The following is a 17,811-nucleotide window of genomic DNA, read 5'->3' on the forward strand; positions in this document are numbered from 1 at the left end:
TGTTTTTTGGGAAGTCTTAATCACCCACTTCTTTGTTTTACAAAGTCACACACACACACACACACACACAACACAAAGCAGGGGAAAGCTATGTTAGTTTTCATTCCTCAGAGCTGCAAGAAACTTTAAGATAATGGCAGCAGATGTCACTCCACAAATGTCCAACCTGTGGAAAGAAAAGCCCAGATGCCCAGGGTGAGAATTCTCTGGATCCCAGCTGTTCCTCTGGCTCCCAGATTCAAATCCTATCTTTGATACAGGCTTTATACTCAGAAAAGGACTATGCAGTTTGGTTTTCCTCAAGGGCTCCAAAAACAACCCCAGTTATGTCTTCTTATTTGCCCTAATTCTCTTATCCCAAACAGAACCCACTGCTCTGGCAGGTAAGGAATGTGACAAATCTTTGGATTTGACATTTGCTCAGAAGTCAAATTGTTTAGCACTTCCTTGAAATCCAAGTTTGGAACAAATAAACAAACAAAAAGAAACATTGGGCTTGAAGCTCTTTGAGGACAAAGATATGTTATGCTCAGAACTACATCCTCATCATTAATGCAAAATAGAAAAGGCACTTAAGAAATATCTGTTAAAGAAAATTAACTGAATGAAACTGCATCCTTTTGTGATCAATATTGTCACATCACCTGCAAGCAATGCCTTTGCCCAGCAGCTCACCTTTTTTAAATGCTACTCCTTAGATTTTTCCTAAAGTTAAAAAAAAAAAAACATAGAAATTTGTAACCAAATGTATTTGCTTTCAAGTTCCATTCCAGGTAACAAGTATGTGGTGACTAAATTGATGGCTTTGGTTTGGTCCTTGGTCAGACAAACTCTGCCTTTTTCCATAGATGAGCACAGCATGGAAGTGAGTACCAGTCAATCCCTTACTGATTCACAGAATAGGAAAAAAGGTGTTAGACACTCCCCCCCCAAAAAAAAAGTATTAACATTTTATCATCATTGTCAATCAAGGTATTACCCAGGACAGGTGGTGTACTCAGAAGGCAGAGGCAGTCATAAAGCTAAAAAGCTTCTGTTCATCAAAAGAAATGGTCTCTAAACTGAAGAGAACACCCACAGAGTGGGAGAAAATATTTGCCAGCTATACATCAGACAAAAGACTGATAACCAGAATATATAGGGAACTTAAAAAACTAAATTCTCCCAAAACTAATGAACCAATAAAGAAATGGGCAAGTGAACTAAACAGAACTTTCTCAAAAGAAGAAACTCAAATGGCCAAAAAACACATGAAAAAATGCTCACCATCTCTAGCAATAAAGGAAATGCAAATTAAAACCACACTAAGATTCCACCTCACCCCTGTTAGAATAGCCATCATCAGCAACACCACAAACAACAGGTGTTGGTGAGGATGTGGGGAAAAAGGAACCCTCTTACACTGTTGGTGGGAATGTAAACTAGTACAACCACTCTGGAAAAAAATTTGGAGGCTACTTAAAAAGCTAAACATTGATCTATCATTTGATCCAGCAATACCACTCTTGGGGATATACCCAAAAGACTGTGACACAGGTTACTCCAGAGGCACCTGCACACCCATGTTTATTGTGGCACTATTCACAATAGCCAAGTTATGGAAACAGCCAAGATGCCCCAGCACTGACGAATGGATTAAGAAAATGTGGTATCTATACACAATGGAATTTTATGCAGCCATGAAGAAGAACGAAATGTTATCATTCGCTGGTAAATGGATGGAATTGGAGAACATCATTCTGAGTGAGGTTAGCCTGGCCCAAAAGACCAAAAATCATATGTTCTCCCTCATATGCAGACATTAGATCAAGGGCAAACACAACAATGGGATTGGACTTTGAGCACATGATAAAAACAAGAGCACACAAGGGAGGGGTGAGGATAGGTAAGACACCTAAAAAACTAGCTAGCATTTGTTGCCCTTAACGCAGAGAAACTAAAGCAGATACCTTAAAAGCAACTGAGGCCAATAGGAAAAGGGGAACAGGTACTAGAGAAAAGGTTAGATCAAAAAAGAATTAACCTAGAAGGTAACACACACGCACAGGAAATGAATGTGAGTCAACTCCCTATATAGCTATCCTTATCTCAACCAGCAAAAACCCTTGTTCCTTCCTATTATTGCTTATACTCTCTCTACAACAAAATTAGAAATAAGGGCAAAATAGTTTCTGCTAGGTATTGAGGGGTGGGGGGAGAGGGAGGGGGCGGAGTGGGTGGTAAGGGAGGGGGTGGGGGCAGGGGAGAGAAGTGACCCAAGCCTTGTATGCACATATGAATAATAAAATAAAATAAAGAAGGCAGAGGCAGGAGAGTCCTGCAATTCTGAGGCTAGCCCAGGCTACATAGTGAGACACAGTCTCAAAAAAAAAAAAGAGAAAATAAATCACCCAACTTTCCCATCTCTCACCACCACCCAATACCAAAATAAAAGTGGTATAGATTAACCCTTGCAGTGTGAAAAGCTCATGCTTGTTCTGAGGTAAGGCAATCCTGACTAGCATGAAAGAGGGAAACTGGCCTCCCAAACATGCTACACAGAGCAGTTCTAGGTATCTTTTGCTTCAAGCCTCAGAAACTGATGGCATGCTTTCAAGATGGATTAAATCATAGGAACTGGAAGGAAGCAAACACCAGAAGAAAAGATAGGGTTTCTCCCTGAAACTCCATCTTTCCCTCTGGGACCTGACACAGAGTAATTTCAAGGGTGATATCATATACACAGCTATGAAAGAGGGAGTTATAGAGGTTGACTTGGTCACTCTCTAACCAATAATACTCCTGATCTTAAGAGAAGGGAAACCCTTCCTTAAGAATTCTAGTTTTACATATACTTGCTCTCATATGGGGAAAAAAAAAATGCAAGGAAATTTGATTTAGATTTCACTTTTTTCTTCTTTCAGAGGAACCTGAGATACCCCAGGCATCATATGATTCACTGACATACTCAACCCCTCTAAGATTACACCAGGAGATTAACTTTTCACTGGTTAGTTGGTGCAGGAGTGTGTTCCGACCTGGCCAACACACCCTCATTTCATTGTATTCCCTGTTGTTGCTATTCAAAGATCTACGCTGCTGGGTAGGAGAGAAGAGAAAGTCAAATATCTTTTTAATGTACATTTATATACATAAGTACAATCTGTGGGTGGGGTGATGAATAGTAGTGGGGGACAAAGTCTGTGTACACAGTGAGAAAATAAATTCATCCCTCCTGGTTCTTTAGTGCACAGCATTCTGCTCCAACAGTTCCAAGTGACCAGCTAAAGCAATGAGGTATAAAGGAACAGAATTCCCAGATGACTCTTCCAAGTGTCTCCATGTGGAACCTGAGGATGGAGAATGCATGCAAAACGTCCTGCACAAGGTCAGTATCTGGAAAGACCCCTTCTTCATATACCAATGAGACCTGTGGGCAGAAGGAGACATGAGGCTCAGAGGGCATACCCCAGGGATGCCCATGGTGTAAGGTACTCCTGATGGAGATCTGATGTAATCAATGTTACATCAATCAATGCACCTCACTGTAGAGTTCATGGGCAAAAAGGGCAAGGGTCATTGTCTTCTTGCTGCACCTCTTTTTATAGTCGTGTATGATCTTCTGGGGCGTTTTTATTCCTTTCTCTTGCTGAAGTCCCCTCAGCTGATTCCATTTTCTTCTCAAGTCCAAAGTTGGAATTAATCCTTCCAGGGAAATAATCATTTCTTTTTAGATCTGCAAAGAAGACAAGTTTTAGGGGATCATCCAGAACAAATCGAGCACACAAACTGAACTACCCTCCTTCTTCCATTTGTAAAAGGAAATTGAAAGAGAACACTAATAGGGATCATCTTTGGGAAAGAAGACTATGGGGAACATGGTATTAAATATTGTGCACATTTTTGTGCTGTGTTGATACATTTACTAATTCTAGGGAGCTGGGGATATTGCTCAGTGGTAGAGTGTGCAGCCAGTCTGTATGAGGCCCTGGATTCAATCTTCAGCACCAAAGGGAAAAAGGTATTCTTTATATTAGTTTGTAATGTTAAATGGGGATCCTCTGCACATAAAACTAACACATATTTTGATATTAACCAACACTTATTAAACATACACATACATTATTTAATTAAACCCTCACACTAATTTATAAGGCAGGTGCTGTTATCCACAGTTCACAAATAAAAATACTGAAGCCCAAGGTCATATAGTCACTGAAAACCAGAACCCAATCTGTCTGGCTCATAATCCTATACTCTTATACATTGGCCAGAATTGTCTCTGGTAAAAAAGAAAAGTAAACAAAAAGGAAAAGTCACCTCTAATCCTTTTTTCCAAGCTAAATCTTTTTTTATTTAGATTATCAATAAGTGAGTAAATGAGAATGTTTCTTATTTGTACTTAAATGTTAGCTCCAAAGTAAGGTTTGGAAAGGAGATATAGATTGATTATAAAGATGAAGAACTATTGAATTACTCAAAACCTACCAATGTAGTGATCTCAACCTTAATCATACACAACAGATAATGGGTCCAAGAATTAGAAGCAATGATTTATGGCTCAAGACTCCCTGACTCCTGACTGACCAGACGTAGTCCAGTGTCTTGAAGAATGGAGGCCTACATGTCCAGGGCACAGTGAATTAGACTGGGCAGATGCTAGTGCCTTAGGACTCTGATTTAATGAGTCAGGCTCCAGTCTGCAATTATGGAATGACTCAAATAGTGGTCAGCTCCTACATTTCATAGGGCCCTTACCAAGAGAGCCAGATGCCCCTCCACCAAGGCTCTGCCCCTTCCTGTGTTACTCCTGACCAGACTGGAGGCCAAAGTGCTATACACAGATCTTTTGTACATCTGGCATGTGATTTGTGAGATCAGGACCGGGTGGTCATGACCACTCCTGGCTACTACATTTTAATTCCCATAGGAACTGAAGGACTGCTCCAATTCCCAGTCTTTTCCCAAATCTTGCCCACAAAAGCCCCCCTTACCTTGAATGCCAACAGGATTAGAAATTACCCTTTATTACTATAAATTTACATGTGCTCCATCCATTACAATGAATGATGCTCTTTTACTGATTTCCAATTTTGTCTATGATTTTATTTTTTAATGGTACAGAATCTTGCTATGTTGCCTAGGCTAGTCCTGAACTCCTGAACTCAGGTGATTCACCTGCCTCCACCTCCCAAGTAGCTAGGATTACAGGCATATGCATTGTGCCTGGCTCAAGGATGTGATAATTTTTGATAAGGCAGGAAGGACTACTTTGCTTAAAACAGTGAAGTTCCAGTGTAAGAACAAGTGTGCTTTGACCTAGGAAAAAATGAGTGAACAAGCTGAGGCAAACAGAAAGCTCCCCTCTGAGAAGAAAGGGAGGAATACAACAGCACTGGGGTTGCCAGGTTGGGAGGCAGAGAACTCCTGCTGTTTGCTTTTATATTAGGGATATTTTTTTGTGCTGGCTATATTGGTTTAACAGAAAGTATGCCATATTACTGAACTGAATTTAAAAAAAAAAACATATTACAATGTGTGTTTTAAGTGGCAGGTTTTGGAGCTCATGTTGTAGCTCAATGGTAGCATGTTCAAGGCCTTGGGTTTGATTTGAAGCACCAAAATTAAATAAATAAAGTGACAGGTTTTTATAATGTAATGCACTCTTTTAGTTAACAGCTGTTATTTCTCTATATACCTCACCCTCCCAAGTGTCCAACCAGCTTGAAACGTTGTGGGACCCTAGGACTCAGAAGGGAGGGGAAGACCTTGGTCAGATTTCATCCCATTTAAATCAGTGGAACTTTTCCCTTGGAGTAACTGTGACAAGTACTGGGCCCCATGTTGTTTTATCACATTTTGGCAGAACCTAAGTAATTCCCTGTCCTTTTAATCCCCTTAGAGACTTGAAAAATTTGCAGTCAGAAAGTCAGGCTCTGCGAATGAGATAAAAATATGATTAAGATTTTTGATTTAATCCCAGGTTACAAAAGATGTTGTCCTATGAAAGATTTACTTAGAGAAAAATAGAATTGTTTGTGGCATACCCGGGAGTTTGAGCTTCCGGCAGCAAGAGTTGCAACGATGTTTTGCAATGAAGTTTCTAATTGCATCTTCCCCTAAATTGGCTGGTCCAAACACCATTCCTCTTGATCTAGAGGAAATATCAGAATATCAATTAGACCACAGCAGAGAAAAAGGAGCTCAACTAGGATTCTCTGAGATACCGACCAGTATCCCGTGGTAACCCAGTCACTTGAAGGAGCCAACAAAAAGCAGGGCACTTTCGGCAAACAACAATGTTAGCCTGCAAATTTAAAGTTCAAATGCACTTAAATCTTTGTACCCAACTCCAAGACCTGTGAAACTCATTCCAACGCTAATCTGATAGAAGAGTGAATATTCTGTGTACTACATTAAAACAAAATACAGTTAAACCCTTTTTAATGCATATGGGGTGAGAGAATGACATTCATTACCAAATGTTCTACTAAAATCCCCGAAAGGTAAGGTCTGAAGTGAATTCGGTATTGGTACACACCTTCTAAAAAGAGGCATGTGCATTGTTGCAAACCCAAATACTTTGCTTAAAATAACTGTCCTCAAAAACAAATACCTGACTGAACCCTAAAGCCAGTTATTCATGGCTTTTTCAAAAAGTCACTTTCTACCCTGCAAACTGCTATAGCTGGGCTCTTTGTAGAAAGACATGACTAGTTTAAGACAAAGTGTTTGTGGAAGTAAACGACATATGCTCAATGTAGGTAACCAAATTACAAATAGGATCAGTATCTATAATACACATTTGGAATGCCTTATCATTAGAATCAGTCCCAGGCATATTCTAGGATCATTAGTTCATCCACTATCCTATCCCAAACATATTCCTTAGATTGTGACACTGCATGCCGCGGAACAGAGCACGCCAGAAACACTTCCAAACAAACTCTATGAAAGCTCAGATTTTATTTTCATGACATGCAGAGTGGAAACAGCACATTTTAAAATCTGAACTCAATTACTGCTCTTAAGAAAAAAGCAAAGCAAACTATCACAAAAGGAAACAATAAACTTTGCTTCTAAGGAATGCGGTTTTTCAAAAGGGACATGGTGTAAAACTGGACTTTTTTCCATCTGAGTATTGAGACATTTATCTCAATTTCCACTTCCTTTTGGCAGAAGAACAGTAGCTGCTCTGAAGATGTGCCAAGCTCAGAATGAGGACCGGTGTCCTGTGATCTCAGATTGCCTCTCTGCCCAGTGGCGAGAAGGTGGAGAAAATCTCTTGGGAAAACAGGGTGGAAAGACACTCAGGATTAACTTTCCTGGTCACTCAATCATCCTTACAAAGTGCAGCTCTGGTGGCATTTACCCGGCTACATAAGCAGCCTCTTGTTAACTCTGCCTCTCTTTCAGTCCATCTGGTGAGGCGCCATTTCAATAAGGTGAAATCAAAGGTGGCAAAAAATCAGAATGACTCGGTATTTAGACCAGAACTCTACGATCCTGACAAAGTGAAAAACGAAGGTGTCTGTGTAGTCGTTACCACAGAAGAATTCCTTCTCGAAGCCTCTCTCGCCTGACCTTATTGGAATATTTCACTAGTTTACATTCTGTACCTGCTAGTTCTTTCCTCCCAGAAAAGCATGAAAAACCCCAACTTAGAAATATAACATTGATCCTCAGATAAAAGCTAGCAGCTAAATCATTTCTTTCTGTGAGGTTCATTAAAGTTAAGACAAAAGAATCAAAATTACTATGAAATGATGTATCAGGGGCTGGACCACTCCCTACACAGGGGAGCAGGAAGGAGGGTTGCAAGGACATTCATTTGCATTTACACCCTACAGCATGCCCAGAGCATGGCAGTCTCAGATAACTAAGTTTTAAAAAAAATGCACACAACTAGCTGTTTTCCAGATTTTTCACAACACAGGAAAAGCAGGTGGTAGCTTGGTTCCAAATGCAAGGAAACACTAATTAGTGCCATCTATACATAGATCTACTAAAGAACATCTATCTCATCATCATTTCATACTTGTCAGCTGCCCAAGAGCATCAAGGTGGTAAGCTAGAAAGCTGTCATCCCAAACTACCAATAAACAATGCAGAAGGTTAGGGAAAGCTAAGAGACAATGGGCATTAAAAGTTATACCACAAAAATACGTTCTCTCTCTCTCTCTCTCTCCCCCTCCCTTCCCCTCCCTCTTGCTCTCTCTTTTTTTTTTTTAAAGTGTATGTAGCCCAAGCTGACTTCACACTCAAGATCCTCCTGCCTCCACCTCCCAAGTGCTGGGATTACAGGCACGGACCTCCATACCCAGCTCAGTATCTCTCTTTTGGTTGAAGGAAATTCCCTTTGACTCCTCACAGGCAAGTTACGATCTTCACTGAGCCTCAGTTTCCTCGTTTGTGAACTGGTATTGAAAATACTTACCTTCAAAGTTGTTACTAAGGCTAAAATAATAACATGTGAAAGTAATTGCTTAAATCTATGCTTCTCAAATTTTAATTTACACCAAATCAGCCAGGTACCAGGGGCTTACACCTGTAATCCAACATTCTCATGAGGCAGAAATCAAGAAGATAGAGAGAGGCTCGAGGCCAGCCCTGGAAAATAATTCATAAGACCCTATCTCGAAAATACTCTACACAAAAATAAAGGGCTGGCAGAGCAGTGCAAGTGGTGGAATGCCTGTCTAGCAAGGGTGAGACCTTGAGTTCATGCCCCAGTATCGCAAAAAAAAAAAAAACAAATTACACCAAATCACCCAGAAGACCTTGTGAAAACTCAGATTCTGGTTCAAAAGGTCTAGCAAGTGTCCTGGAGCACTGCGTTTCTAACAACTGCCCGTGTTGCTAAAGTTGTGGGGCTATGGCCCTTGCTTTGTGTAGCAAACGCTTCACTCATGGAAGGCATTCAAGAATGTGAGCCTCATTGAACTAATTAGATGTAATTCTAATCAAACTAATTAGACATGAAAAAATAGAACTTCTTGTTATCACCATGAAGTTAAACTGCACTCAATACTGGGGAGATCCCACAAAACCAGGCAGGCCAAAATGACATCATCCTGTCTATTTTTAGAGTTCCTATTCTCAATTTATAGAAAATAAAGTTGCCACAAGAATCTGGTTATCCACAGAATCACATGCAGAACTTTCAAGAAATCTAGACATCAGGGCCCTGTCCTCAGACATTCTACCTGGACACCAATCCTAGGCACCATTTTTTTTTTAACTCCTCAGGTGACTAGGAATTCAGACCCAGTGCCTATAGAATGCAATTAAATACTTAGCTGTCAAGTGGGATAATATAATCTCAGAATTGTAAAAAGATAGAGCATTCAGGTCATATTAAGTGATATAGGCCAAGTTCAAAATGTAATGAGTAATAGAAAACCTATACATAAACTTGGTTCATTATATATGCAAAATCTCTTCACTGCAAAATTATTTTTTAAAAAGTACTTATAAAATAAGGTTACTGCTAGAAAACCTTGGGCATGTGGGGTTAATAAGGAAATAATATTCTTAGCTAAAAAACACTGTAGCTCTGCTAACGTGAAAACTAATAAACTCTTTATGTATAACCCAAGGATTACAACATGGCCTCCATAGTCAAATAAACATCATAGGAATTACATGATGCCTATGAGCATTTTGGGCCACCTTTATCTTCCCTAACTCACCTAATCTAATTAAGTAGCTAACACACTTTTACTAGGTGGACCTCCTTGCATAGAAGTCTACAGATGGGACCACATTTAGAGTCAGTAAAAGAATAGAGCAATAAAGCAGTATGATTTGCAAGAAACTAAAATTTTCAGATTTAATGGTATCGGAATTGCCCACTTATGTAGTTTAACATATATATTTTATATATATTATATATATTTAAATTTTTTTTCTGTCACCCAGGGACTAAGTATAAACACTTAGGCCAACCAAGAAATAAAAGTGTTAGCCAGGAGTGGTGGCACACACCACTAATCAAAGCACTTCAGAGGCTGAGGCAGAAGCAGGAGGATCAAGTGTTCAAGGCCAGCCTGGGGTCTATAGCAAGACCCTGTCTCTAAAATAAAATTTTCTCAAGTAAAATTGTTGTATGCCAGCAGTTCTCAGAGTGTTGTCTACAATACTCAGCATCAGAATTGGCTGGAACTTATTTGAAATGCAGACTATTTGGCCCCACATTAAGTTCACCAACTCAGAAACTCTGATGGCAGAGCCAGCAATCTGTGTTTAACAAGCTGTCCTGATGATCCTGAGGCAAACTCACACTTGACAATCATTATTGTCTACTACACTGATCAGTCTTCAATTGGCACCATCACTTCTTTTTACTCCACCTTTATCAGAAGAACACGACCTCAGAGCCTTTACTGCCAAGTTTTCCAAAAAGCCTACTGATGGCTCAAATGCCTGTGGGAATTCAAAGAACAGAGTGATGACTCGTTCCTGTCTGTAACCTTGGTTCTGAATCGAGTTGGACAATGCAATGCTTCGTATGTAAATGTCATAGGTTTCTCATGGCTTAGCTGTTACAGTAGCAGTGCACATCATCAGATTTTGCTTTATTAGCATGTGATGGAAGATGCTGCCGTGATCAGATGCAGTAATTGCATGCATGGTGAAGATCGCAAAGGAAACAGCTCCTCCCAGGATGTTATTGTGTTCACGCCAAAGACTCAGGAAGCTAAACTTTACACATTCCTCTCTTGTGTTTGAACTACTAAAGAACTCAGAGTGAAATTTGCATCCAAATTCTAGCTACTGCATTGGCCTTTAGAAAGTTCCATTTGTTACTAAGCCAACTCCAGGTTTAATGTTATTTTATTTCCATACTTTCTTTTATTCTCATTTCTTAACCTATGCTTTTTAGAAAATCTTATTCTTTTAGATATTGCTAGGGTCTAGTCAAAAAGCATATAAGTTTATAAATTATTTTTAAAACCATGTACCAGGAAACTAATACTGAGGTCTTTCACAATGTTCTGTAATTAATTTTTGCTGTTAAAAAAGACTCCTATGTACCACTTAAACATTACACAGTATATAAAGATATCAAAATATCACAGGGTACCCCATTAAAGTATATAATTTTTATGTTTTTATCCAACAGTTAAAAATAAATTTTAAAAATGTACAAGTTAAATGCAGTTTTCCAAATGATAACACTAAATTAACTTACTGTTTGTCTTCAGGTTTTATAACAGATGGATCTGTCAAATTTTCTCCAACACCTCAAAAGAAGAAACAAAATTCATTTAACAAAATGAAGGCTGCATTTTTTTTGAAATTCAAGAAAATAATAATCAAATTTTAGTTTCTTTTTATAAAGGTTACATTAACTCAGTAGTAAATTTAAAATCATGTGAATTAAATGTACTGTAAAAATTGTCCATGAACACTGGAAAAGTTTAGTTAATCCTCAGTATCCTACAACATCCTCTGTTATAATAAACTTCTCTAGGCCACAAATGAATGTTTCAGTGTTGTGTTCACAGTTACTGATGGTGACATCTGCCATTCATTTACCACTTGTATACACTAGACATTCTAATGTTATTTTCTCTAATTCTCAGCAACCATACAAGAAAAATATGATCCTCTTGTCCTCATTTTACATTTTATCCTCATTTACATCAATGTGTACACTGATGTTCAAAGACATTAAATAATTCACCAGAGATTGCTTAGTCTACAGGTGGTCCTAACAGGATGAAAGTGGAGCCAAAGCTTGTGTTCCTCCCACTCGTTCATGGTCACCTTAGATGGACTCCACCAGCACTCAGCAAGACGCAAGGTGCTGTAAGGTTTTGAGGGTACAGCCTCTGCTCCATCAAAGAAACACATCAAATGCTATATGTATATATATATGCTATATATATGTGTGTATGTTTTATATATATATATATATATATATATATATCACCTATAAACAGCAGAATAAAAATGACACCAAATTTTTTATGTGAGTGCTGGTTCTACCTGTGTGTTCAGTTAAGAAAATTCTTTGAGGTATATGATTATGCTATGTGCACTTTTCAGAATTTAAGAATCTTCAATAAAATTTACTTTTTAAAACCAAAGCCTGAAAAGATAACAGAGGTGTAATTTAAAGTTAAAGTTTATGAAAACACCCAAAATGAATCTATTATAAAATGTCAGTGGTGGAGAGGCTGATTTCTAATGGTGGTAATGTTCAGGCCAGTTAAACAAGCAAATGTTCCAGTTGGGCCCAACCCCACAGTTTCTGAAATTTTTCTCTAATCAGCACTTGTTCTCTTTACTTAGAAGAGACTTTGTAGGATGATTATTCAAATATTATGTGAATTTTATAACATTATTATGTATTTCTACTTGAAAAATGCTCATGTTTTCTAACTAGCATTTCTTAAAGATTTTTTTCTGTGTTCCGTATCTTTCACAATATACTAAACATTTCACAAGAAAATGTAATCAATCCTTACAGACTTTTCCCCCCAGAAAATTGATTTCCTTCAGAAAATAATCTAGAGCAGGCTAGAGTTTAGAGTAAGGGTGCTCAACTTTTGTGTGTGTGTGTGTGTGTTTTATAATCTTCTTTGTCTCTGCAGAAGCTAAGAGACTCTCTTCTCAAAATAATGTTTTCACATGTATAATGTGAATACATACGATTATAAAGGAAATCAATGACACTGAAATAGTCAGCAAGAACTTTTTTAAGTTTAAAGAATTAATGTATTAAATAACAGGATCAATCCAAGGACTATTCACCACTATGACATCCAACAAGTGATAAATACAAATGATATTTTGAGATGTCAACCAACATCATAAGGTGCTATGTTAATATGTGTAATTCCCATTGCAAAAAATCATAAGTAATGTTAGTATCACTGTGGATTATGGTATACATCACATTGAACAAAATGATGAATTTTAGATACAGATTAGTGAAAATAAGGGATGATGTATGTCGTCATCAGAATTCACAGACTCCCTGAATTCTTCCCAGGAGCCCTTTGTACCCCTGGCCTGCAATCTCTTCATGTTGATTTCGATTTTTGAATAGGGAAGGAGAAAATAAGGCTGAAACACAAGCCCAAGGGAAGTGTGCAAATTGTGCTCTGCTCAGCCCTTGTTCTTTTTAAAGAAAGCCAAAAGGAAGAGGCTGGGCTCGATACACTTTCTTCATCATGTACATAAAAGAAGCAGCCTACAGAGACCCTGCTTTTCTAACCATGGGGTAGATAAACAGAATGATAGACAGGAAGAACCATCCCACATACCATTGCAAACAAATTGGTTACTACAAATCCTTCACTTGTTTAATTAAACACAGACAGAACTTTAAGCCTGAAGTTCACAGCAACAATGAAAATTTTAGGATGATGTCTGAGTAGTGTAAATTTAAGCTAGGAATACACAGTAGCTAAACAGGCAATGTCAATCAGGAAAAAGAAAGTCTTGTAGGGGGGGAAAAAATTCCAAATCACACCAGCTTCTGTTCAAATCTTGTTGCTTGGCAGAAACACAGAAGTCAAAGGATACAGGTTCCACTCACAGCTCCATCACTTCCTAGTTGTGGAGCCTGGATATCTTTCCTTAATCTGCCTGAAACCTGGTTTTGTCATCTGAAGGTGTGCCATAATGGGCCTTATCTTAAAGGGTTACTAAGAGGATTAAATGAAACACTTAGCCAAGTATCTGACCATAAGAAGCCAAAAAATGTTATCTGTTACCTTTATTATCTTTATTCTACCTGGCATCTCTTGTGAAGTGAAATTTTATTTTCTTAAGATTGGTAAAACCATGTTTCTGATTATTTCATTTCCCTAAAGTACTGTGTTTCCTAGTAAATATAACCCCTTAGATAAATGAGCTTAAAAAGTATCTTCAAGGCCTCGGATGTAACTCAGCAGAAGAACACTTGCTTAGCAAATGCAAGATCCTGGGTTCGATCACAAGCACCAAATAAATAGAAAGAAAGAAAGAAAAAAATAGAAAAGTAAGCTGAGTGCTGGTGACTCTCGCCTACAATCCTAACTACTTAGAACAGCTGAGATTAGGAGTATAGTGGTTTAAGACTAGCCTGGGAAAATAGTTCACAAGACTCCATCTTCAAAATAACCAGAGAAAAATGGGCAGGAGCTATGGCTCAAAAAGGTAGATTGCCTGCTTTGCAAGCTCAAAGCCCTGAGTTCAAATCCCAGTCCCACTTAAAAAATAAAAGTATCCACAAATCCAATCTAACAGTTCAAATATTAACTACTAAATACATATTTGGGACCCTCAAATGGAAGAAGGACCTTCCAATGTGTGGAAAAAAGAAAAACAGAGAAATCCAAGGTAAAAATGGTCCAGTACTATCACCATTCACACAGCCATGCCACACCACCACCCATTTCTACACAGGAACCACTCATTTGGCAAACTGTCCTCAGAGCCCCTCTTCTCAAAAGATTCTCTTAATATTTGGAAAACACGGAAAAGTAACACATGTTAACATCTAAAAGTTCCAGTGGTATCTCTTTACTGACTTTAATAGAATAAATGTCCATATCAAGGTAATAGGAGAAAACTCAGAAATTTATATTCCAATCTCAACCAATTTTGGATTCATCAACAAACTTCCATATCTGTGCAAAGTTACATTCTTTCTAGCAGCACAATTCAGGGATACTGACTTATCCTGGAAACTGCTTTGTTTAAAAAATAATATTGTACCTCTAAAAGTCCTTTGAAAAATACAATGAGCTAAAAAAAATGCTATGCATCACTGTAATTTGAATGAAATGCAATTGTTTTTAATTTCCATTGCTGGGAATTAAATGTTGGATTTTGAGTGTAATGATGATGATTCAGGCCCTCCCATGTAGGATTTTTAAGTGGAAAAAGACCGGAAGCATTCAGTATAATTACAAGTGATGGGAAATTGGTCACACCTCTCCTTAGGGTTCAGCTTCCTGGCCTGGCATGATAGCTGCTGGGTTAAGGACTGGCACCCTTTTGGAAGAAAGTAAAGAGAAGAAGCAAAGAAGAACCTGAAAGATTAGCGTGCCCAAGTGTTTCTCACTCCTCCTGTCCTCAAAACCCACAGGGAGAAGAGGGTGAAGTTGTGGTCTCCCTGCAGTTCCACCAGGACCGCACAGCTAAGGGTGAACACCCTACCCCTAAAGATTAACTTCCACATTAAGGAGCTACTCCGAGATTGGCAGTAGCAACAACAATTCCTAACATTTATTGAGTGTTTACTGTGTACAAAGAGCATTTGAGCTCCTCAACAACCTGATGACTTAAGTGCATCATATTATTGTCCCCATGTACCAAGCAGAAAGTTGGGGATGAAAGTTCTCAGGTCATGCAGCTAATTCATGGTGAAAGCATAGCTGCAACTCCAAAGCCCCTCCTAACAGCTGCTACTGAGCCTCTCAGCCTCTCAGCCTCTCATCCCCCACCTCCTCCCCCAAGCAACCGGACTAGAAATAAAAGTAAATTAAATATGACACAAAACTGAGCCAAATGTCATTAAGGGGTTTTAAAAACACATTATATTTTTCCTATTTTTAATTTCCAACCTGGTTTGGATTAAATATGATAATGCACACAAGCCTTTAGCCAAGTGCCTGACACAAAATGAGTACTTGGTAAATGTTAGCTAGAGTAGTAGCAGTATAACTGTTTATAATAAGATTCTTGTCATTCTATAAATTCAGGTCTAACCACTTAGCCTCAACATTCTGATAAGTATCTCAAATTTCATCACACTCATTCTATGATGTCCACTCTTTCCTTCTTTGAAGGTCAATGTTTTGACATAGTTTATTTGGTGTGGCCTATTTCTGAAATTCACATAATTACTCAGGAAAAGAATAAAGTTAATTCCCTTTTCCCTCCAAGACTATCAACACAGCATTTGTTCTGTTTAATGTCACTTTGGATTACTAAGAGACATAAAAATCCCCAAACATAAACATCATTAAACAAAAACTTATTCAAGTGGAATACAAAACACACTGAAGAGTCATCATTAATTCCTTAAAGTTTTTCTTTGGTTGTTTTTTATTGTTGTTTGTTTCTGTTTTTGCTTTTTAAACAACTCCACCCCAAACTCAAAATACAAACCATGGAGTACAGATGAAAACAATCAACCTCTCCCTGACTTGAGCTACAAAAGCAGATGCCTCGGGCATCTGCAGTCTGGGTTTATGTTCATCAAGGCCTTGTTGGCTTAAAAGGCTGAATCATGTTGGTGGTTTTAGTTTCATACATATTGCTTTCTATAGTATTGTGTTTGAGAGTATTATTATAATACTGCCTCGTGAACAGCAGAAATCTCAAAGGACAGAAATACTTATATATATAGTTTAAGAGTGTCTTCACATCGTTGAGCATATGACACAAATTTCAAAGTGACTTTGCAACTTTCCCAGAAAGTGCTCATAAAGCCCCAAGATTATCTATTTATCTCAACATTCCCTATCCTCTAAACCCCAGTTTCACCATAGAATCCCAGAACTGGAAACTGGGGAAGTCACAGAGAACAAGAAAAAAGCTGGGGTTGTTTAAATGAATCAGATAATGGTTATGGTATGGTGCTCTTAAGAAAAAAAAAAAAAAAAAAGACAATCCAGTGAGAAGAAAAGAACATGGAGGGTTGAACTAGCTTAGGTCTGCATTCTGGCTCTCCTTTAAGTAGCTATGTAACCTTGGGCAAGTTATTTAAACTTTCTGGACCTAAATTTCCCATAATATCTACCTCCAGGTGCTGCTTCTGGGATTAGATGAGATGAATTCTATGAAAATTCCAGGACTAAATCCCTATTTAAAACCAAAGCCTCAGTCAGTAAGCCCAAGAACTACACTTTAACCTTAATACATATTTTGTGCTATTCCCTGCAAGGAAAGCCTGCCGGAGATACTTTGTTTGCGCTGTAGGATTAGAAGGCACCTGGGAAGTATTGATAGGAGATGTACTGATCAAAAGCTTCCATTAAATAAGAAAGTACTGTGTTGCCTGACCGAGCATGTACTTTCATGAACTGTCACATCAAGAGACACAGCAAACAGAACAAGCTTAATTATAAATTGTTAATGCAATGAGCTCCAAGTCATGAAAAATGCCCAGAGTTTAAACTCTCCTGCGTATAAATGCATGTATGTTTCATGGCGAACACATGACCAAAAAAGTCCATAAAACTGGAAAACTTGGTACAAAAATCTTCCCCATCTAATTCAAAACTTGTTGACTTTAAATTTTAAACAACTAATTGCCTGCCAACGTATTTCCCCTCTGTCTAAATAGGAAATAACATAGCAGGCACTCATGGTCATCCAGGTACAATGTTGAAACTAAACATCTCCATCTCCCTTCAAAGCTAGATAGAGCAACTCCAGGCATGGCCCATCCTAGTTCTTGCAAGATCTCTTTGAACTTTGCCACATGCTGTTATTTCAATCTTGTGTCATCCATCACCTTGCAAATCTAAAACCAGCAGCTCTCCCCGTGTATACTCATAGGTCCAGTGAGAGAAAGCCAGCATCAGTTCCTCCAGAGTGTTGCTGGGAACAATTTCATCTCCATTGTTATTGTTATACTTCCGGAACTCTCCATTCATGAACTTCTCAATGGTCAACCATTGATTGGCTGAATGGCAGTAGATTAAGAAAACTTCCAGGAACCTGTGAGGGAAAAAGAAGTCATTGATCCCACACAAGATGGCAAAAGTGAGACTTAACCTATAGAACAGTCAGCAGCAGAACAGATAGGTTACCTAACTCTGATCTGCCGCACCTTCAGTGCACATGACCTTGGCCTTTCTATGGAAAGCATGGAACACAAAA

General features: G+C 38.4%; 1 protein-coding gene across 13 annotated transcripts in view; it reads right to left on the minus strand.

The window, feature by feature from the left end:
• Positions 1-2,361: 2,361 nt before the first annotated feature.
• Positions 2,362-17,811, minus strand: part of Trpm6 (transient receptor potential cation channel subfamily M member 6) — a 138,172-nt gene continuing 122,722 nt past the window's right edge. For 7 of the 13 annotated variants that reach the window (XM_074052056.1, XM_074052053.1, XM_074052065.1 and 4 more), the window contains 4 exons: positions 17,444-17,649; positions 11,174-11,225; positions 6,027-6,133; positions 2,362-3,715 (listed from right to left, as the gene is read on the minus strand). In XM_074052056.1, the coding sequence (XP_073908157.1) occupies positions 3,582-3,715; positions 6,027-6,133; positions 11,174-11,225; positions 17,444-17,649 (499 nt within the window). In that variant the 3' untranslated portion in view covers positions 2,362-3,581. Of the gene's footprint in view, positions 3,716-6,026; positions 6,134-11,173; positions 11,226-17,443; positions 17,650-17,811 lie in introns of those variants that run through there. The other 6 variants (XM_074052058.1, XM_074052059.1, XM_074052063.1 and 3 more) reach the window with 3 other exon arrangements.

Source organism: Castor canadensis, chromosome 13, assembly GCF_047511655.1.
Source record: "Castor canadensis chromosome 13, mCasCan1.hap1v2, whole genome shotgun sequence".
NCBI lineage: Eukaryota > Metazoa > Chordata > Mammalia > Rodentia > Castoridae > Castor > Castor canadensis.